Source organism: Amblyomma mixtum, chromosome 3 (genome assembly GCF_055824585.1).
Source record: "Amblyomma mixtum isolate Tamu chromosome 3, ASM5582458v1, whole genome shotgun sequence".
NCBI lineage: Eukaryota > Metazoa > Arthropoda > Arachnida > Ixodida > Ixodidae > Amblyomma > Amblyomma mixtum.
In genome coordinates this window covers 56,680,409-56,703,980 of record NC_143014.1, presented here as the reverse complement: position 1 = coordinate 56,703,980, position 23,572 = coordinate 56,680,409, and the positions used below count along the sequence as shown (strand labels likewise).

The window sequence follows — 23,572 nt, the reverse complement described above, 5'->3', positions numbered from 1 at the left end:
AGTTTGAGGAACAAAAAGATTTTAAAATTTTATTATGTGAATAAAACAAAAAGCCAGGGAATGTCGTGTGTACCAAAAGAAAGTGATAAAAGCATCAATTCTTCAGCATGAACATTGTAGTTGTAAGCTGTGCTCGCGTGTAACTTTGGCTCACAATCATTTGATCACCCCACTCGACAGCAGATTTCCGCGCGCGCACACATTCGTTGCAATTCTTCAATAACCTATACCGGGTGTTTCACCTAAAATGTTATGATATTTTTAAAAATAGAATTTTTGAGTTAGAAAAGCCCTTTTTTCAGCACTGCATTGTCAATGGTGTTGCGCATCAGAATACAGCTAAGACGTGGCAACAGTACGTTGGTTAACTGATATTCAATGGATTGTAACTGTTATGTTAGGCTCCTTAATTATTTGGAGATGCGTAGCCCACCGTAAGCAATATCTGTATCAGTTTTTACAATTTCGAGAACGCACTTACCCTCGGTATTGTGGCCCACCAAATTCTGGCTACATCGCGCCAAAATACATGCGCTTTCGAGAAGCTTGCAGACAAAGCAAATCCTCCAGTGCACGTAACTCGTCGAAACAGACAAAATTTGTTGAGACACAGCTTCAAGGGTAACTGCGGTTTCAGAATTCTAAAAACTAATATGGATATCACTTACGGTGGGCTACACGCCTCTCAATGAATAAGAAAACTAACAGTAACACTTAAAATGTTAATTATTCAACATAAGTTAACAACGAGCCTTTACTGCTATTAGCATGTCGTATAGCTGTATTCTGATGCGCTACACCGCTGACAATGCTATGCTGAAAAAAGTGATCTTCTATCTGAAAAATCCCACTTTTAAAAATTGCAGAACATCCGAAGTGAAACACCCGGTATTATGGAGCGAGCACAGAGGCGCGACGCCGCTCCGTCGCAGTGAATCCGAGTGAACCTATAACCCCGTTCGCTCGTAAAGCGCGTTCGGCAAAGTTCAAAGGAAGCTGATCAAAGTTGATGGCGTCTACGGCGGAGCGACTTGCAATACCGTCCTACAACCGCCGTGTGTCTAAGGTCGTCGCGTCAGGCAAGGACTACACGAATCCGTTTCTTTATGTGAAGATCAGACGACTCCACTGCCATTCCGCAGTGCGCATTGCGCAAACAACGCTCCCATTCAGCTTGTCGCGGACATCGTCAACGCCGGAGAGAAAGTAGACAAAGGGGTGCAATGCCTCGGCTTGGCGGCAGTGTAAGGGGCCAAATTAAAGGTGCCAAGGGACTGCACCGAACGAAAGCGGTGTCAGCGGCCACCTATAGCCTGCGAGTCGCCTGGGAGCCGCGTTCCCGTCCGTGTTTGCCGTGTCGCTATGGGACCCTTATTGCAAAACGGTGGGTAATGAATTCTTTTCCCCACGCCGTGGTGCTATACATCAGCGGGTGTCGAAATGGCGCCCAGAGATCTCATTCGGGCTCATCTCCCGATTGCTCCTTCCCACTCTCGCGACGACCGCTTGCCTCATTTGCTCGTTCGTTACGTTTTACTGGCACTGCCGCTGCGTAGGAATCTGGTCTAATTGAACGCTCCTGTCCGGTAGCTGTGAAAAACGTTTCGCAGCTGCTGTGTTTCTACGAGGTGCCGTACCCGTTGTGTAGCTCTGCTTTTCTTGCCTGTATAGGGCGACTGCGACGCGAGGTTTCGCGGGGCTATTTGGTAGTCCTGTCACGAGGGCCCAAAAGTAGCATTTCTTTCTCATGCCAAGTGCTACATGTCTGCGTTAGACATCATTAAATTTTAATTACTGGACGGCTACGCTTATACGTAGGGTTCTTCCATTTTGGGTAAAGCCCTACTTTGCCCGTTTTTCGCACCACGATCAGATGTTATCAACATCGGGTTAAGTCCGATTTGTGCCCAAAAATTCACCTAAAGGAACCGCAGCTTATCAGAACAGAAAGCTGAATGTACCGGGTGAAAAAATAAAGCGGACATCTTAAACTTGCTCTGTAGTGGGGTGTTTGCGGTAAATTGTTCATTGCAAACCTTCTTGAATGCTTGCCATCCACGCCGTAGCTTTCCCCAAGACAATTTCGAACCGTACGTGCTAGAAGTGGGCCGCCGAAACGCAGGCCCTTAACCCCAGATATGGCGTCGTTTCGGCATTGTGTCAAGCGCCCTGACAGAGCACTGTGCCGCCTTTCAAATGGCAACTGTTGCGTTTAAAGAACGTCTTCGCAGCGTACAAACAAAGGCGGGCATGCCTAACGGAGAAGCGCAAATGATGTGATTAGTTAATGATGATGATGATGGATTTTAATAACAGAAGGGCAGCTTTGGCCAAAGAGCGGAAATGTCATAAGGTGTTTTCGTCTACACAAGATAGGGTCGGCACACTGTCTTAGGAATTACAGCGTACCGACGAAATAATTGCAGTGAAGAAAAAGAAGAATCAGATTTGGTCAAGATTTTTTTGCGGCAATATGTCATTTATAGATGATTTTATAAAAGTAATAAACGCAACATTTTACGCCTCTCAGCTAAACCAGTGGTCATAGTCAATTATGTAGATTGATTAAAAGAAACCCCGAATAATGGAAAGTGTTCTTCAAAAACCCTCATTGTACCCCACTTTGAGGTTAACAAATAGCGCCATATTTTTGACCTCCTCCCGAAGAAAAAAAAAAAAAAGCTGACGAAGGGCCCGACCTATACGTAGCACGCCAGCTCCTAGCCATAGCAGGAGAAGAAAGCTTTACAGATATATGCATGGTGCAACTCGCATAGAATAATACGGGTTTTCCGCAGTTGAAACGACTAGCATTCGTAAAGGTTGAAGGGAAGGATTTAGTGAGACTACTGTCAACTTAGAATTCCCGGACAATGAACCTGGTAGGTCGGTACCTTCAGGTGATAGCGACTAAGGATGCAGTAAAGGCTACTGAAAGCACGAATGCTTGAAACCAGGGCTGCGTGTAATTAAGACGCGAATAATTCAGCACTTCGCGTCGATTAAGTATGAGGCCAGTGCTTTCCCAATTGTTTCCTTGCTTTCGTACCAGTCTGCTTTTTTTTTGTAACAATCTAATCAACAATCTTATTTTCTTTCTAATTTTTAACAATCCCGCCACTGCATACTGCCGGCTCATACAGACACCGCGCTAGTAATGTTGTTGGCGATCGCCTCAATGGCTACAGCAGAATATTTGAATGCGCCTAATTTGCTAACAAATCAAAATTAGCTCACTATTTTATCGCTATGGCGCAATCTATGTGCCCATTTCAGTTCTTTTCTGAGACTTAATTTTTGCGTGGTTCCTTCTCTTTCTTTAGCCTAAAATAAAGCTTACACGATCAAAAAATTTCACGAGACCCCGACGCCCGCATTGAGATTTTAGCGGCCGAAAACACGCCCCGACTCAAGAAACTCGGTGAGACAAAGACGCCGTCGATAAACAAACCAAAATTCACGGCGACGGTATACCGCGATGAGCGTGAGCATTTAGTTTTGTTATATTCAAATTTCTTAAAGTCCCACTCGTTCGCGCCTACGCTGCAGCACTACGATTCCATGGGCGATCCATTTTTATTTTCGTTCTCAAAAGAACATAAATGCATGCACGAAGTTACTTAAGAATGGTTACTTCCTGCACAAAGATGTTCGAGACTTCTTGCATCTCCACGTGAAGTCAATATACGCTCGTTTTTCCCAGTTTTAGAAGAACAGCCTAAACTAACTCAACGGACAATCAAACGCAAAAACTTTTAAAAGGAACTTGAGTAAATAGCAAAAAAATTTTAAATCGTTTCCGCCGTTCCATCGGCTTTCGACTCGCACATCCGAGTGCCGCACAAACTATTCCTCAGCGGCCACGTCTTGTTTGCAGACAGCGCTACGTACCCACACGCCACGAAATTCAAGATACAAGACGCACCGAGCAAAATACAGGACACACCAGTGGCAGCTCTTGAGCGGCGCCTAGACATCCGGTCGAGTGGTGCGTCACTAGGGCGGGCCCATGCACATGGTTCATTTTTTTCCTTCTGTGTTACTCGTCTGGCCTTGCACATGCAAAGCTGGAGGCGACTCAGCCGCCGGCAGCAGCAGCTGTTGGGTAGGCGCCGACCGTGAGAAACCAGTAACAAATCCCTCCTACACCCTGTACATTCCTCTGCGATTGCATTCAAGACGTGTAGAGCTGGCGCGTGCGTCTGAAAAGTACGAAAGCAACGAATCCCCCGTCGGTCTACGGAATAGGTTCTAGTGAGGAACGAAGCCATGTGTTGAAACAGGGTATCATATCATGAGAATTTGCGTCAAAAACAAGGCAAACCATGGTTGTGAGTGCATTCTTCCGGTTTCCAGGCCCCGGAAGACTGATGAGTGACGCTAATGCTAGGTTCCGGCTTGATGCTGAAACGCTGCAGAGTTCAAGTGAAATCCTCGCTTCTTGCACCACACTTTTGTACTGCTTTCTTTGCCTTCTGCCCGGTCAAGAACAGTGATCGCGGGTATTTGTTATTTGCTTCCTCTCCCCCTCACACCAACGCTCGACCACGTGCGCGGTGAACATTCAGTAAGAATACTAGAACGCGTGGAAAATTGCTTGTACACGTTTCGAAGATTCACCACGTATTTTTCGCTCTGAGCGTCCGTAAATACTGCTCATCGACTAGTAATTTCGCGCGAAATTCGGAGGTCGTGGGTTCGGATCCAACCGCGTCATGTGGTTTTTTTATTCTCCTTTCTAATCGATTATCTTTAAGCGACAAATAACTCCGCTATTAATGTCCAATTAGACACCACCACTAATTAAAAAAAACGTCCCCTGTGCTCCTTAGTTTCGGTGACTATTGCCATCCGTCATTTACATCATAGCGAGCTCCTCTTTTCCCTTCCCTTGTGCGCTCGCCTGCCACGGCTGTCAGTTTGCTCACAATCCGGTGGCCAGGTTGTAATGACGTCACAAGGTCACGTGACCTAGGTGGCCCACCTAATTTGCCGGAGCGGCCGGCTGCGAGGTTTCAAACGGGCGACGCGCAGACGCCGGACATTTTTTTCCGGCATGTGGGTACTAAAGCGCTTGCGTGGAAAAAAATTTGCTGCGATTTAGCTTCGGTTAAACCTGGTAGGTTGCGTAAGCATCCATAGCGTTCCATTCGGGATCCTCACCGGTTGTAGACGATTCGGTTTCGATAGAGGCGCGGTGCGCCCGTCTAGCACCGTCTTGAGAGCGCCGCTTAGCAAGGCGCTGTTCGCGTTCTTCATCTGTCTCCGAAGCCCGTTGTCGTTTCCTGGCTTCGTCAAGCCGACGTAGCCTCCCTTTTTGTTTATCAGGCGGCATAACGACGGAGCCGGCAAGCGAGCGAACGCATTTTATACCCCCCCCCCCCCCCGTTCTATAGCCTCCTCTCCACACTCCGCAGCTGGCGAGATGGATGGATGGATGGATAGGAGCGCCCCCTTTGAAACGGGGTGGTGGAAATTGCCACCATGCTCAGCTTTTCTTTCTTTATTATTTTTTTGTTTACTGTGTTGGCAATTCTCATTACGAATCTCCATCATCTTTACCTACGGTTTCCTACAATCTAACCTTATGCCACATCTCTGCTTTTCATCCACCAATCCTCCAATCGCTTTTTGCAAAAACTTCCACTGCAGATTTATTTACATCACCATTGTTATCTTTAAACCCTAGGGCCTCAGGAAGAGTGACCGCGCCTGCATCGACATCCGGATGGATACCATCACATTTGATTATGAGGTGTTCAATTGTTTCTACAGATCTACCACACACTGCACATGTGTCATCTTCTTCGTTAAATTTCTTTTTGTAGCTGCGCGTTCTAAGACACCCTGACCTAGCTTCAAAAAGTAGGGCACTGCCTCTTGAGTTATCATAGAAAAATTCTTTCCTGCTCTGGAGTGGAGGGCAGCGCCTCCACTGGGCAGCGGCGCGGCTACAGCTGTAGTGCGCCGCGCCTCGCGCCGCCCTTCAAGGTCAAACGTGCCTCGCGCCGCCCCGACGCGAAGGGCTGAAACCTGCAGTAATATTGCTTACGCAATAAAAAAAAAGAAAACTGTGATGGGTGATGATGTGCACAGCAGAGAGATGCGATGTATAGGTATACCGTAAGCCGAGACACAATAATCTTCAGGTATACCACGGGTTTCAGAGAAGCCCGCTACCAGTCTTTAAAAATGGGCTTTTCAGGTATAAACACTGCTTCTCCGGCAAGGAAAGCCCTCGCCCGAGGGCCCTTAAGGTGTCCGAAAGAAATAAATAAAACAATACCAGTATTGGCGGACATGAGACAACAGGTGCGCACAATTAGCACTGTAAACGATATTCAACTAATTTTCTGATCATGAAGTTTTTAACTATTACCCCGCGTTTTGCTGCAAGTTGCAATTAGAGATTTGCAGCCGGTCGTTAGTAATAGCCAAATCCGTTTTTACAGTTTCGAAGCGGTTACCCTCGGCATCCTGTTTCAACAAATATTGCCCACTTCGTGCGAAAAGACGCGCCTTTCAAAAAGCCCGCGCGCAAGGAAACGCCCCCAAGCGCACGCCACTGCGTGGTGCATGTGTCACGTGACATCTATCCCGTTTGCGGGCAGGGAGCACCGGCGAGCACCGCAGCTCGGGCGAGACAGAGATGGCCACGTTGCACTTGCGTCATGAAGTTACGGGCGCTGTAGGGTGTTATTTTAAGCGCGGGCTTATCAAAAGCGTTTTGGCGCAAAATGGCCAACATTGTTGAGCCACAGCGCCGAGGGTAATCGTGTTTTAGCGATTCTAAATACTTATTTGGCTACTACTAACGCTGGTTACAGATTTCTAATTGCAACCAGGCACCTAAACGAAACAGTTAAAAAGTTCATTATCAGAAATTAGTTAACTAGCTTACTAGTTATTATTCACCTCTCGTCTGATGTCCGCCCACACTGGTGTTTCTATGCCGCAGAAGCAGCCTTCATTCCCCAAAAAGACTATTTTAAAAATTAGCGGCAAGCTGTCCTGAAACATGCAGTCCGAGGTCTATCAGCCCGAAGTAATTCTCTCAAAGCGACCACGGTTACCCGCTTACAAAGTATGCGCTAAATAATCTCTATTACGGAATCAGGCATGCCTCATGCACATACTTCCCTGCTGCGTAGCGCAGCACGCCTACTTGGCGGGGATTACGGGTGTTTGCCTGCAGGGCTGGTCGTGAAAAGAACAAACACAACCGGCCGTAGACCCGGCAGGAGCATATCGAGCACCGACCCACCCAACGTGTAGGTTGTGCGGTGTTAACCGTAAATAGCAGTTTTTAGACTCGAATATCTCGAAACATAAGATCGCTATGAAAAAGGAAACTTCGGCTAACTTTCCACAAGTGCTCTCTTAAAATTAGCATTACATGTTCCCGTCTTCAAATCTGGCGTTTAGGCGAAATATTTCAGTCTATATTTACAGGCCTCATGCGCAATTGAGAAGCCGCGTTCGTGAAATTACGTAACCGCCATTTATTTCTTATACAGGGCGTTTCCCCTGTGACTTTGCAAAATTAAAAACAAAAACACTTTTGAGTTAGAAGAGCCCTTTTTTCGGCATAGCATTATCAGGGGTGTGGTACATCAGAATACAGCTAAGTCGTGCTAACTAGCAGACTGGTTAACTAATGCCGAATAGTAAACTTTTTAACCATTACAGTTAGGCTCCTTAATTATTGAGGCGTGTAGCCCACCGTTAGTAATATCCATGTTTTTACAATTTCGAAAACTCTGCTGTGGCCGAACAAATGTAGACTGCATCGCGCCAAAATACATGCGCTTTCGAGAAGCTTGCAGGAAAAACAGCCACTCCAGTGCATGTAACTCGTCGAAATATCCAAAACTTATTGGGCCACAGCGCCGAGGTTAACCGCGTTTTAGACATCCTAAAAACTGATATGAATATTATTTATGGAGGGCTACACGCCTCTCAGTAATTAAGGAACCTGACAGTACCTAGCAGGTACCCACCCTCCCCCCTCCCTTGCTATCCCCCTTTGTACTGAAGGTTTCATGACCATAACTTATGGTCAATAGAATGAAGATTAACAGTAAAACATTCTGTCCACACATCTGCACATTATGAAATACAGAGGTATTTGTATTTCCGTGATTCCGCCGCCAACACTCGGGTTTTTCAAACTGTGCATGACAGAAGAAGATTACGCTAGAGATCATACAAATGTTCTAAAAAAAAAAACGGCAGTAAATTCTTATTGTCCGAGACTCAAAGAAAAATCACACTTGCGAAGCGTGTGCTAACATCGCAAAACTTTAATTTTCACGATAGTGTTCAACAGTCTCGTGCATTTAGTGAAGCACGCGTCTGAGCTAAAGGATCATTCATCTAAACATTTAGAGGCACACCAGGCGCCATCGTCACTCTCGGCAGTGTACACGCACTAGATTTCCGTTTCCAGGCACTTGACGTTCCCCATAAGCAGCTCCTGGGACGAGCTCAGGTGTCTCTGGCATTCTGCTTCATCACTAGAAAAGGTGTCGCTCTTGGAAGAAATGCTGGCCGCCCATTCAGCCATCAGCGGCTGTTTGTCCAGCACGAGGGAGTCCTGCTTCGGCGCGTACACGCGGAACTGCTGGCCGCTAGTCGCCGGCTTGGGGAGCGGCGCCGGCGGCAGGCCCACGGTGTTGCACCTGTGTAGGTCCTCGGGACCCGCCGCATCTGCATACGACGCCAAAGACGTGTTGAGCGGCGTCTCGGGCGCTGGCGCCGTCGTCCGGCTCGACTTGCCGTAGGAACTCGAACTGCTGTCCAAAAGGGTGAGCTTGGCGCCGCCGTCCTGCGGAAAGAAGTCTGGCACCGACTTGTGCTGGAGCCGGTGCTTGCCGTCTTCCGGCCCTTGGTCACGCAACGGTCCCCGGGGCTTCTGCTCGGCCGGTTTGAGGCGGACGCGACTGAGGTCGTCCTGGCTCAGAGACGCCGCGCCGGCGGCGGGTGCCCGCTGCACCATGCCCGGTAACGCAATGCCGGTCACCTTGCGCGGCACCGGGGGCTTCCTGGAACCGCCGGCGTCCTCGCGCTGCCGCAGGTGCGCGATACCCACGCGCACGGGCTCCTCGCTCAAGATGTTGTGGCAGCTGACGGCGAGTCGGGGCTCCATCTGCGGCGTCTCCGGCCTGACGGCAGTGCGCTGCTGGGGAGCTCGCGTGCTGGACTCGAATGACGATTCGTCGTCCAAGTCGGAAACAGATTTAGACGTCTGCTTGAACGCCGTCAGCGGCACCTTCCCCCGACCCTTGACCGATGGCTTGCTCTTTGCGGATGCTGAAAAGACCGCGTCGTCGTCGTCTTGCAAGCCCAACGAGGCGAAATCACCGACGCTGGCCGGGGACTTGGGAAGTTTGCCGTTCTTCACTTTCGCTCTTCGGAGGCTGTCTGGTTGCGAACGGGATCCGACAGGGATCTCTGAAACCTTGGGTGGCTCCGGAAAAACGGTGCCGTCGCGAACTAGCTTCGCCTTTGTTGTCCTTGGCGAGCTTGTCACGGGTTTCTGCTGCGCTCTCTTTGGGTTTGACGGGTCGACGGACGGGTTGTGGAAAAACTCTCCCTTTTCAAGTGCAATGTTCAACAAACCGTCGCTGGGCCGCGCAGAAGGCGCCGTGCCATTCAAGTCCTCCCGCGACCCCACGGACGCTTCCTTGAAGTCCGTGGTCGTCACGCCCTTGACTCCGTTCGACGTTGGCGGCGCGAACTTCCGTGGAGCATCCTTAGACGGCATCGGTCTGCGCCTGATGCAAACACAAGCCGACAGCGACACAAAGAGAATGCCGAGCACAATGGCAGACCCGGACGCTACGGCCAGGTAGAAGAGGATGTCCGGGTAGTTGACGATGAAGCCGCCCGCGACGACGCCAGCTATGATGAGGAGCATCCCCGACAGGTACAGCAGTATGACGCACACTCGGGAGCACCCTCCCTCCAACGGCGGCCTCTTGGAAGCCATAGTGGTACCTGCGACCAAGAGAGCACACTTATTTATTTGGCATACTGTGAGTCATATTCAGGACCAAGGTAAAGTGGGTTAGTAAACAAAGTATACACGCCATAACAGCATTCTCCAAAAGGAATGTGCACACAATGCAGTCACGTTCACTGAAGCCCAACGATACATGAATAACATGTTAGGTGTTAATGCAATAATTCAAGCAACAGAGAAAAACTACCCTCGCTATCTGCACATACAACATGGCTGGGCAGCTTACTCCAATCGCGAGCTTTCTGAACGAAGAAAGAATACTTTATGCAGTCTTTTGAACACCTCTATTCTACATGCAATTCAAGAACAAAGCAGTAATGCCCCCCCCCCCCCCCCCCCCCCTCTCCGCCATCACCCAAGGAAGCCCTCCAGCAAATGGCATCCAAGGAATTTCATGACTCCAAGGTTAAGTTGATTAAGCCATGGTAACTCTTCATTCATGAAACAATTACCACTGCCAAGGACAATGCACTTGATGGGGTGCCGTGGGGACGGACGACACAACGAGGTGGGGTGCTCACCATTCAGTTTTCTCCTGTGATCCCTTGCTTTCATGTATATAAAGGAGTGTTAAGGAAACCGTTAAACGAACAAAAAAAATCGGCACCTATTGCATATCCATATTTCAATTCACATTTCATCCGCTCTTGAAGCGCGTATAGCTATGATCTGAGGCTAAAAAACAGCGCAAACGGGGACGAAGCAGAGAGAGGGACACGACGCTAGCTGGCCCAGTTTTTTTTTTTTTCATTTTTTTCCCCTAACCTTCCTCCCTTTTCAGCAGTTTGTGTGCACCCGGCTATGTTGTGCATCGGAAATACAAGCGGTTGTCCAGTACACTGAAAAAGCTCCCGGTTACACGGGGGAGGTGAGCAAAGCGGTCGGCATCTGAACACCGGAATTACGCGCATGGTTTCACCTTTTGCAGGACGGACAGCGGTACACGTGTGCAATTTGCATCTAATGCCAGCAACGGACAAAGATGCACATATGTGCCGCATTCTTGCGCGCTCAAAATCACCGAACTATCAAACAAACCAACCAGTGTGTTTTTATCTTCCATTTATACGCGTACTTCGTGTTTTGAGTTTTTACAAGCGCGTTGTGTAAGGTTCGGCGTGGCCCATTTAAGCGCATTTTTTTTTCTTTTGAATATGAGCCTTTCAGCGTTTGCCACCAGACAATTGCCTCACTTTTTGAAGCAATTTTGAATTCGAATACAGATTTTTTATACGTCGAAAGGACAGAGGTGCGAGTAAGTACCACATTTGAGGTCTCGTTAAGAAGTCAATTGGTAGTCAGTGAAATCAGTCATTCTGAGTGCAGTTTTACAATTTGTATGCACGTGAGAAAATAAAATTTCATGCCTCACAAAGGGTTTTAATAAGGCCCAGTTAAAGGTTCGAAGAGAACACATAGGGGAGGCCAGTTATCACCCAGCGTACCTCGCAATAAATGGTAATGGCCTAGTTGCTCACGACCTCGCCTTTCATGGGCGGTGCACATCGTGTGATGCTCGTGTGATGTGCCTGCGAGCATGCATGCGTGCGAGGTGCGCGTTTGTCGCTGTGTCTTCGTCGACCTATAAAGCATGCAGCGTGCCGCTAACGGATGGCAATTGTCCTGTGCCTGTACGCTAAGAAATCGGAGACCAATTTTATAAGTGCAAATTTAAGACATAAAAGCAGTTCGTCTATATGGCCACTGTTCCTTCGGAAGAAACCAGCGCAAACTGACACCCCACGAGCACGCTCATAACGAAAAGTGCCCAAAACTTCCGTGTGCGCACCGGTGTGGCGGTTCATGAAAGCTATTTTAAAAAATTCGGAAAAAGAGGATCGCGGCCCTTACAGAGCGCACGGCCGCCATACGCGGCCGGCGTTCAATGCACACTCCGTGCAGCGCCACCTGCCTGCGGTCTATCCGATCAAAGGCCGGCGCTTTTCGGGCAACCACCGCCGCGGACGGCTGGCTCGCGCGGCCTGCCGCAAAAACGGCGCCTTTCGGAAGGCAACGCGTGTACGCTGCCTCAAACGAGGTTGCGCGAAGTCGTTTCCAAGTCATTTTTCACTCGGATTCATTAGGTATACTGCGCTGCCGGAGAAATTCCCCAATCCCGTTTATCGAAAAATATTTTCATAAGCGCTCCTATTATAGAGCAGCGCGATAAAAGCAGAGCGGAGAGTTGTAAGGGGTTGGGGGGTCTTTAAAGAGGAGGGAGGACGCCGCGCCCCTCCCCTCCTATACATTATCCGCTCGGAACGGCCAGCAAATCACCTGAATGTTTTTCAGCGAGAGAAGCGCCGGCGCTTCTTCCCTTTTCCGCTCCCGCCGCTCGCAGCCAGGACACGCGGCGAAGACAAGCGAGACTTCGAATACACATCATTTACCACGCCAGTTGCGGGCGACAGCTCTCGGGGGAAAATGATAGAGTTCGCCACTGCGCCGTCGTATGTATCAGCAGTCCTCTCTTTGTCGCGCTTCGGGCCGCCTTCCTTTTCTTTTTTTTGTCTCTGTACGGCATTGCCACAAAATGTGATGACTGCGCGGGAAATATTAGACCGTACAGCCTCAGCGTTAAAGCCCGCTGGCCACGCTTGCAACGCCCCGGAGTCCATGGCTACGCTCCGACTAACTTTGTGGCCGTATATCGAGCAATTGAAATTTTACGCGGCCGTTCTAATGACCTCGCTTATTGTCTTAAGTTAACTGACCAGCGCAGTTTTCATTTTTTACTTAGCGAACCGTCACTGTCAAAAGCAACCGATCAATGGGTTTTGCTTCTCAGCTGCGTAGCAGGGAACTTATGGCAGCCCTTAAGCTCTTAAATATGTGTAAAGTACGGAAGACCCTTATGCCCACCTTTAGGAACCTTCCGGCCTATAGGAGTGCCGTAAGGGCTCTACAAGATGGCTCAGAAGCAAACCTTGTTGCTCGGTTACTTTCGCCAAAGGGAGTACGTCAAAGGCGTAAAGAAGCTGGCATTGTTGATGTAATATTTTGTTTTTATAATGTGACAACCAAAGGGCTGCAGTGTTCAGCACAGAAAAAAAAAATGCTCCCAACACACAGCAATGACGTTGTGACCGCGTTGCTGATTTTTTTTTTTTTTGTATGGTCGAATGGTACCTACGATCTAGTTGCCGATCTCCACTTTATCAGGCTGCCGCTGACTAACTTTCGACCCCCTGCTGAGTTATATCAAAAAGATACAAGCTGCACTTCATGCTCGCGCAACCACCACGAACAGAAGCTGTAGCTGATATTCAGCCGCAACAGAACGGGTCGTGCGATTCAAATGCTGAGACTTCCAGCGACAAGACCTGCAGCCCAGCGGTTGTGCAGGTACTTTAGGAAGTGCGCGTCTAGCATCTCAAGAATGCTCCTTGAATTCGCACGCAAAAAAATAATCTCACAAGCGTCAAAGAAAGTATTCAAGATGTTGCAGTACTTCAGTGACAAGTACCATCTTCGAGCGCACCGCTAGAGAGGACATCATTACGGCTACTGCAAGAAGCGCCCCTCGCCGGCAGATCAACTGCGCCGTTCGCACTTTGTCACGCCCCTATAGCACCCGCTCGGCGAATCAGCGTTAACACTGGGCCTGTTCACAATCCTGTCCCTCAGCGTGGCATAAAACGCAGCGCGGCCGGTGCAGTAAGCGGACTGTTTGAGCACAGCTTACGAGGTCTTGGAGAAGGCGCGCCCCTTTGTGCGCGCACCAATTTCGCGTGTCTTCCCCCATTGTTATGAAATGTTTTTGCACTGGGCGCCTTCGGCAGATGTGGCGTAATGAGCCATCGGCCTGCCAGCGCAGCCTTTGTGCGCCGCGGGCCCTGCGGACTGGGGCGAGGCTTTCATTGCGTCCGAAAACAATACGAAGCGCCCCTTTGTTGCCGTCAGAAGGGCGGGTGAGGAGGGCTGCACAATTTTGAGCGTGAGAGAACAACAATGGTGGCTCAGATATTTTTCGTCGGTCTCTTTTTCCTTCAGTTAGCAAACCAGCGGGTCAATCCGTCGCGCCATGAGAAGAAGAGTGAAAAAAAAAAAAAAAATACGCGGACCTTCATGGTGCTTCGCGAGAACATCAGAAGGAACGAAGTTACGACGCAAGAAAAACCATACAGTGGTTAGCCACGTTCGTCGGGCGCGTTTAAACAGGAACAGGCACATCAGCCTAAAGCGACTACTTCCGCAGCACTCTTAGCACTCCATAATAACTTAACGGCCACCGACCATGATCCAGGCAGAGAAGACCCAAAAATTCCGTTCATTTCAATGCTGGGTATAGACGTGGCGTTAATCAGGCAAAACACGTAAAGAAGCAGGCTCTCAATGGTGAAACGGGTCAGAAGGCGGCTGTAGAAATATAAAACTGTGTGTGCTAACGGAGCCTCTGCTTCCACGGGTGGCCTGCGAGACCGACCAGCGGAACAAGATGAACGTTGTGACACATACAGACGGTCGCCATTTCTTATTTTCATGGTGTTTCGACCCCATCTTCGACACTGCAAGTGCGAAACAGCGCCGCAGAGAACAATGGCAGAAGCTGTACAGACCCCTGCTGTCTCTAGACACGGTGTTGTATTAATCATCACACAGCTCCCGCTTGCTTCTAAACCACGCAGCGGAGCTTTTGCATGAACGCTGGAATTTGTAAGCTTGGCAGGAGTGAGCACGAGAGTTGGTATCACTTTCGAGTGATTTGGAGAGCTCACTATGCAATAAAAGCCGCACAGCAAGGCCGAGAATCAACAAACCCTTTGGGCTCTGTACTTTTGACAAAGGCTGTAAAGTTCTGCTATTCGTTATGGAATGCATTCGAGGACATTTAGGTGCGCAAGCTTTTGGCTGGTGTCGCAGGTTTTCTAGCTTAACAACGGTCACTAGGTACATAAACATTTACAACACGTAATCACCGTACAGGCGTAAAAGGCGAACACAAGCAGTGCTCAAAAGGTCGACGGCCTGCGCCACATACACAGCGAGTGCCTCGGCCGACCCGATAAACCACCGATTTTATGGAGCGGGGGGCCCAGCGAAAAGCGACCCGCGCGGATCTGACAACACTTTGTTGGGGGCTAGTTGCTCAGTCAGTGCCAGCTGCTTGCTCTCATTAGCGCCGTTAAGCGGCGTTCGAAACGAGTTCCAGTGAGCGCAAAGCAAAGACAGCCCGGGAGCCTCGAGCCAAGCAAGACCCAGAACACTTTACAAACGAGCTCCGGGCTCCGTTCCCCCGGCGTCGAGACCCTCGCTCTTATTTTTGTTTTTGTCTCTTTGCTTTTCGCGTCGGCCCTCACGCGGCTCTTTTCGGCCTCGAGAGAGGGAGGGGGCGAGGCCCCGCCGCCAAACTGCCGGCCAGAGGAGCCTTGAAACCAGCTCTAATGAGTGTGCCCAGACGGGATAATGTCTCCGTAACTGTGTCCGTCTTTCCCCGCAGCTTCTTAAACCAGTTCCCGGGACCGCTCGTTTCTAACGTCCGCGCCCGGGAGAACTAACTGGAAATCGAATCTACCGGAATAACAACGTCTCTTTGTTCTCCCAACAATCGTGTGCGCGGCTCAGTAAGAGAGACGGAAAGAAGAAAGAAAGAAAGACGCCTCACCGCCGAGAGACCCGGCGCCCCACAACAGCGATGGAGGGAGCGGGGCACTGAAGCAGGAGAAGCGCTCGCGCAACGAACGCCGCGCCTCCTACGGGGTCCCGAGCGCCGGTAATGGCCCGAATCAATACCAGAAATCGCTCTCCCGACCCACGAACTAAGGCCCGAAACCGACGACGGCGGAGCCGTGACTCGCGCCGACGTTGGCCCGCCCCGCGCGTACGCGAATTCTCGACAGACCGTATGTGCGTGTTGCGCCGACGCGCAACGAGGAAATTCCGCGCCGACCGCTTCGGCGATGCGCGCCCGTGACCGCGAAATTGCGTCCGCCGGCCATTGTTGGCGATCGACTCCGTTCTGGCATACCGCGGGCCACTTAATCGGCTAATGCGGTCGGCCCCAAACTCTCCAATTATTCGCCAGAGGGCCTGTTTTCTGCGCAGACCGCTTCACCTGCACGCGGAATTCGCGGGGAAAGCGAAGCTGCGTGTAGGCCACTGCGCGCACTGCCCTCGTGAAGAAAATGAGTTTTCCGCAGATTGCGTTTTCCCCACCTGGATGGGAGAGGCTCGCGCCTTCAAACCGCAGCGAACGTACGGAGTGGCGTGCCGAGCACTTGCATAGATTTATTCATAGATCTATTGGGATAAAACTATTTCCCAGCACCGTTGACGGATGCTCGTTCGTAAACGCGAAAAACGAATGCTCTCCAGAGCGCTACCATGTCAAATTTAACATCGCCACCTGTACGCAGAGTACTTTAGTAAAATCCTAGACCACTAATTGCCAAAAAAAGTACTCGATAGCAAGAACTCAACCGACGGGTAAATGCATGACTTAACGAAAGCAAAGGTGCGGCGAGAAGCTTGTTTAACGGCAGGGTTCAATTTGAACGAATCTCTTAACACGCGCTATATACGCGGAGAAATAAAGCTATGACGACGCGCAGTGGCCTTCCGAGTGAAGTTGTCTATACCGATTGACTTGTTAGGCTGCTGTGTAATGGTTCGTACCTAAAAGTTATTAATAACTAATCACGAAAGAACAGGTGGCCCTGCATCAGTGACCACCCCAGATAATTAGAAAATAGTTTTCATGATGATGATGGGAAACTTGCGGTGAACACTGCCGCCGACATACTGCACACAAATTTTAATGTATGTGCTGCGCTGTTCTGTAAAGTAGCCATTGCTTTTGGTGCCAGTGTAGGCCGCGACGAATAGCTGTCCGAGCTGGAGAAAGAACTTGCACAAAGCAGGGTTCACGGAATCTGCCCCATCGTTAACTGCGGAATGCATTTGCTCCGCGTCACGATATCGCTTGCGACAGTGACGTCCACGCAATGCCTATTCTTGTGTCAGCCAGCCTCTCATATGTGAACGTGCAAAGTTCGCAGAAGGCGCGTCCAAGCGTCACGCACCGCCTTCGTCCTGGCAAGCCAAGGTAGACTTCATCATATAAAGCAGGCCACTGCTGACGGGCGCACGCCGCTAGCATCGGCTTCAGCCCACAACCAGGCGGTACGGAAAAGTCTGCACTGAGCGTCCTTTCAATGCCGTTTGTTCACTCTTTCACGGGCAACGGACGAGGTCGTGCGCGGCAAGCGGAAGAAGCAGCCAGGCATAACGGCTCATTCCTGGGAGAGAGAGCCGCCCCTTCCTCCGCGTGGCATGGAGGACGGCATCCCTCACCCGAGGCCGGCTAAGCTGGCCAAGCTATTCGTTTCGGGAAAACGGCCACTGCCAGAGAGCAGTTTCTTGATGAACAAAGCTGTCTGTTTTCACTTTCACCACACTACGAAGGCAGGAAGAACACGCGCGCGCGCGCTTCAGCTCGCAGCTTTACAAACGTGGAAGAGTGCACTGCAGACTTGCGAACTCCGGGAAAAGATGCACTCGCACAACCGCGCAGAGCGGCAGAAACGCCAGCAGATGCAGAAAAGGAAGCGCAGGAGAAAGAGGCCCCAGCCCAACGCCCGGGGCACGGTGCAGGGGCCACGCGAGCGCGCGCGCACGCACACCAGAGATGCGTGCAAGCACAAAGAAGCGCTGACGTTGCGGCGGGGCAGACGCTGCCTCGCGGAAATCGAAGCCGAACCTATCCGAAGCGATCGAGATTCGAGCGGGTAGTTTGGCCATCTTTTATTCATGACGATTTCTCGGGACGAGCCCGAGCAGAGCCGGCGCCCGGTGCTGCGGTGAGAGGCGGCGCCTCTGGGCTGGGGCGGTTTGTTGGTACGAGGACCACATCAAAGGGATCGCGGGCCCGTCTCTGGCTCGGCAAACAATTGAATGAACATGGGGGAGCAGCGGCCCGCTCTCCTTCGCAGTTCCTTGGCGCTCCTCTTCCCCGTCGCCGGGATCAGGGAGGCTGTACACTCCCTCCGCGGCTGCCGCTATTACGGGCCCGCCATCCTGGCGACGCGCCGCTGAACTGTCAGTGGGCCCGGCTGCACGTGCTTCAGCCAACGTACCTTCGCACTGGCTAGATAGTGCGAGGAAAACGCACGCAGCGATCGGCTTTCTGTACGCTCCTCATACTGAGCGTATACAGCTGTATCAGGATATAACTGAATACACTGGCCTGAGAGTGTCTCCTTGATTAGTTCCACAGCGCAAACAAACCAAAGCCGTGATCGACCCTGACACACGCGCGATCGATAAAATTGCCTTTATCTTGGTTACCTACCGCTGAGGGAGTTCGATAAGTTCGAAACCTGCCCTGATACAAGGAGACGGGGCCGCAGTGTTGCACAGCTGCCGCACCGTGCTTGCGTGCCGTGACTACTCGCAGTCACTCGGTGTTGCACTGCGCTACAGTGCGATAAAATACCGCATGTGAATTTCTTGAGGTAGCAAATACATGAAGTAGGACTAGTGTACTGGTCGAAAATTCTGAGCCACGAGGAGGCTACGCCGGCAGTGTCTCCATGCACTGACTCAGTATTAATGACAATTACTAAACTACCTTTGCGGGGATCTGGTGACGCCAGACGAAACGTGAACTAACAAGAAACGCTACCAGAGCAAGCAGGAGGGCATGGTGCCAAGAGCTCCCAATTTCTCGATCGCACCGGAGAAGCTCAAGGCAGCGTGCGCAGGAAAAGTGATGGCCATAAATTTTTGCTTCTCCGGACCAGTGACTGCGATAGGTGGTTGGACGAGGGTGGCATACACCGAACTCCTCCCGCGACTGAAGGTTCATTCACACTTGCCAGTCGCAAAGGTCATGCGTCCACCAGCCGCTTGCGACCAGGCAGCAGCTCTACAACACCATTGTTCACATTTGTAAGCTTGCAAGGGCGACCTGCGGGTCGCCTCCTCGTTCGATTCTCGTTGAAAATGAGAACTCAAAATTTGTTGGGCCACAGCGCCGAGGGTATCCGCGTTTTCAAAATTCTAAAAAACTGGTATGAATATTACTTAGGGAGGGCTACACACCGTCTAAATAATCAAGGAGACTAAAAGTAATAGTTAAAAAATTAATTATTAAATAATAGTTAACCATCCTACTAGTTAGCACGTCTTAGCCGTATTCTGATGCGCTACACCACTGACAATGCTACGCTTAAAAAATCGCTGTTCTAACCCAGAAAGCCTATTTTTAAAAATTGTGTCAAGTCTTAGGTGAAACACTTGTGTAGATGACCTTGGGAAGCTTTCGGGCGTAAGGTGGCCACAGCTGGCACAGGACAGGGGTAATTGAAAGTTAAAGGGAAAGGCACTGGTCCTACAGTTGGATGATGATGGCGAAGACGACGACGACGGTGGTGGTAGAAGAAAAGTAGAAGAAAAGAAATGTGAACTTTGTTGCGTCTGGAACGCGCGAATTTGTAACTGGACAGTTTTACCTGACCTCTCATGCAAAACATTTAGCGAGACATTAGCTTTTCGTCTCCACGTTGGCACAGTGCCGAGATGAGCCCAAAGAAGAAGTAGAAGAGAAGAACGATGAGGTAGCCGGAGAAATGCGCAGAGGTGAAGAAGAAGAAGAAGAAGAAGAAATGCGCAGCGCAGCAAGCTGTAAATCGTGTAAGAAGCCGGTACTACGACAGATTCCGCACCCGAACGACGTACACGGCGAGCTGAACAGCAACGCAGAAGAGAGCGCCAACGTAGGTCAGCCGATCTAATGAATCCAGCTAGGCGACAAGCCGAAGCATAACTGCGAAGACAATACAACCTTGTTAAATGGGATGCGGAAACAGATGAATTGCGAGAAAAGCGAAGAGGCGTGTACAAGTAGCTTCAGAGACCGCCGAAAACAGGCAACGCGGCTCTGAATCGCAACGAGCAGCTCAAGTGGCTTATCGCAAGAAAAAAAAAAAAAGCCGAGGAACGACTGCAAGAACATTTCGGTGCAGCTCGGAATTTCAAGCTTATAAAAAGCTAAACAAAGTTAAAGCTAAACAAGGTCAAACGTGCTAGCGCACTTCGGTCACATTTTGCTTAGCCAGGTAGATTGAGGGCATACTTTTTTACTATCGCTGTCAATCCTGAACTTACCACCGCCTGAACATCCTCTGTTGTGTCTTCGCGTATCTGAATGGAACAGCGTTTTAGGGGTCTCGATGATAATCGGAATAGAAGTGCACAGTATCCAGCTCCTTCATAGCCCCGGGGCAGCTCTAACACAAGTCGTTTGTCCTCTTCACTTCACCTGGCGAGCTTTTTACAGCGACCGCGGTGGTCATTAAAAAGGCCTTAATAACGACGGCTGCACTGGTTCACGAAAGTTTTACTCAGTCCTTACCACCTTGTTTCCAACGCAACAAGAACCCCAAGACATCATTTCGCCAGCGCCTTGTTCCTGCTGAGAAAAATTAAGGCTTGCATGCACGTGTTACCGGTTTCCTATCCTGTCGCAAACCGCACGTTACAACACTTTTTTTTTTTCAGTTTCAAGACGTCCGACCAGGGCCTTTTTCTAAGCTGCTTTGATAAAGTGACCACTCAGTTTTCTTCTCTCGTACTGGCGATCGCTGAATGTTGGCTTCGACTTCAAATCTACTCAATAACAACACTAAAGCGAAAAATTACTATTCCCTAAGGCCTTTTATGATGATGATTACACGAAGGTCCTTGGATTCGGGACGATTTAAAAACTTGTTCAATGTGGCGGCTCCAGGAACTCTAGGAAGTGTGTAAGTATATGGAACGTAGGCGTTGGCGTCAAATTACTTTTTTTTTTTTTGCAGGTGCACCGTGGCCCTCTGCTTACATGTGTTTGGCCTTCGAGTGAAGAAAGAGCATCGCCTGGAACCCCAGACATCAAGTAGAAAGGGACGCATGCAAAACTCAGATTACTGGCTTCCCCACAACCGGTGCACATGGCACATTGCGAAATTTACTGGATAAGTTAAGTTAGCAGCTCGCGCTTTTTACTTCACAGCTCAGCAGCACAGCTTCGACGAACACAAATGCGGTATTTGTAAAATCCAGGGCGCCCACATCAAAGCAGACATCTAGCCGCGTAGCTTTAGCCATATGCACGGTGAGATCCTTCACGGAGACGGAGACAACAAAGCAGTTTCTCGGCCTTAATAACCACAAGGCAACGACTGTCACCTTGTACCTAAGACTGAAGAAGTGCCCTAAGGAGCTTCTTGATCGCACGCTTCCTTCCAGAAGCCAAACGCGTGTTTTGTCGAAGCGCAATTCTCATACGGATCATACAAGGAGCGCTCGCCAAGGCCATGAACAGGAAATCGTGAACAGCGCTACATACACATCACTACGCCATTTTTTCGCCTTTTCGTTTCCCAAAATGCAGCTTAACACAGACGCCGTGAACCCGCATTAGAGGTAGAATTTATGTGCGAAGCTCGCACGCCGTACTAAAAATGGAACGTGCGGCGCTTGCCAAGTGTAGAGGTTATGGCACGGGCTGAGGAATACAGAGCAGCACCCGAACGCATCTTGACGAACGACGATGAGGATGAATGGAAGGCCATGCAGGGAAAGTTTTCGCTCCAAAACCTAAGCGTTATTCTTTCTTCTCGTGGCTTCCGGCGGTACCGTTTCTTTATTGCTCGTTTCTCTTTTTTTTTTCGCCGTTCTCTCGCTCCTCAGTTTCTTCCTCAATATATCGTCAGGGTTTTGTTCAGTTCGGGTGTCGACCTGTGAGCGTTCTTCAATGGGAGACACGACGGCGAAACGATACACGGGCGAAGATTGATGAATGCGGAGGAGAGCTGGTGCGGCCGCCGCGATGAATACACCCGGGTCCCAGCGACGGGGCCCGCGCGTGTGACAGGCCTGATAGCGCAGCGCCTAAGCAGCCGCTGTCAGGTACCCGAGAAGTGCATTAAGGAGCCAAAAAAAAGTGCGCGCACAAGCACACTTCACTCCTAGTGACAATCGTTCCTATTTCTTCTTGCACTTTCTTTTGTCAAAAAAAAGGGGGGAAACAACTGTCGACTGCAATCTCGGCGTTAGTCCATTTTCGGAAATTCTGCTCCAGACTTTGTGAAATTTGCAAATGAAAGAGCCCCGGTCGCTGCTTCTGCTCTCTTTCTCGCGGCTTTGAATCGTGCGGAATGAACGGAGGCCGGTAGGAGGCTATTTTATGACACTGAAACTTTCGCGATGCTCAAAAAAAAAAAAAAAAAAAACTGCTTGAGACTTTTGGTAGTAGAAATGTGGGCTGATTCGAGACGTAGCAATGTGACATGCGTTAACAGCAAAAAAAAAAAAATAATAATAATAAAGGATGGCATTGGAGCTGATTATAGCAAGTTGCTACCATTACTGCCCAGCTCAAACGATCGCCACACCGGTTCACTGTCCCACGGAGCCGCCGTCTGTAAAAGAAGAATCAGCGTAATTTCGTACGCTTAAAATATATCTATGAAGCCTTGTGGTAGCAACCGCATAATAAATTGTCCCTTTAAAGACTGGCCGTCGCTATAAATGGCAGTAAATCTCAGACATGGAAGAGAATGAAAACCGTAACGAATAAGTCGTAACAAATGACGGCAGCTGCTGCGTCCGAGCACTTGGCACACTATCACAAAAAGTGTTCAGTAAAAGTGGACGTTAATACCCCCTGCCAGCCACTTCCTTCTGTCCGTCCTGGAAGACTTATTCCCGCTTCAAGCGCAATGTAATCCGACAGTGTAAAATGACAGCGACATGGGAAAGACGCCTTTCTGGTGCACTGCACGTTCCTTTTCCCGGCCAACCAACAGAACAACACTCGAAAGGGCCCCTTCCGGATATCTCGCTGGTTACAAGCGGAAAGAAGAAGCAAGCACAACGGCTCCACAAAAGTTGCACAGAAGCGGGCGTGTGTAGCAGGCGGATGCGTTTCACATCCATGGCGGTAATATATGTGACAGGCCGGCGCACACAAGCCGGGACGCTAGCAAACTCGCACTTTTTGTCTTGCGCGCATTACGGGGACAAGGCCTTCCCACACCACAAGCCATGCCTGGATGAAAAATAAAAAAATAATAAGGCCCGTTCATCCGCGGCGATTCGAGGACATATATCACTCGTCCCTTGAAGAATGTGCGCCGACGGGAGGTTGTCTGCTGCAAGGGCCTCCCTTCGAGACGTTATCGGCCACGAGCATTCCTCAATTTTGCATGCGTCGTCGTGAAACCGGGCGGCCAGCACTTGGTTTACTTCGTGGAGGAAACTCGGGAGTTTACGCTGCGGCATTTCAACTTGAGAAAAACAGCACATGGAAAAGCGAGGTAGCAGTAGTACAAAGCCTTCCGAATGACGGGGCTGCGTACGTATACATCACGCACGACTCGCACGAAACCGCCAGGGTCCGCAGGGCAACCAACCCCGTTCTTGAACCTCTCACAGCAGAAAGAAAATGCAAAAGCAATGCCAACGTACGCAACTATCGTCGAATAAAAGGCGCTGCTCCGAACCACGGCGAATAACCCCTCGAGGTTCGGCACAGATTTTCAAAAAAGTGCCAAACGAAGCCAA

General features: G+C 50.0%; 1 protein-coding gene across 6 annotated transcripts in view; it reads right to left on the bottom strand.

Annotated features, from left to right (window-relative positions):
* Window positions 1-8,285: 8,285 nt before the first annotated feature.
* Window positions 8,286-23,572, bottom strand: part of LOC149350273 (uncharacterized) — a 62,779-nt gene continuing 47,492 nt past the window's right edge. For all 6 annotated transcript variants that reach the window (XM_089579273.1, XM_089579274.1, XM_089579270.1 and 3 more), the window contains one exon: window positions 8,286-9,999. In XM_089579273.1, coding sequence (XP_089435399.1) covers window positions 8,432-9,991 — 1,560 coding nt within the window. In that variant the 5' untranslated portion in view covers window positions 9,992-9,999 and the 3' untranslated portion in view covers window positions 8,286-8,431. The remainder of the gene's footprint in view (window positions 10,000-23,572) is intronic.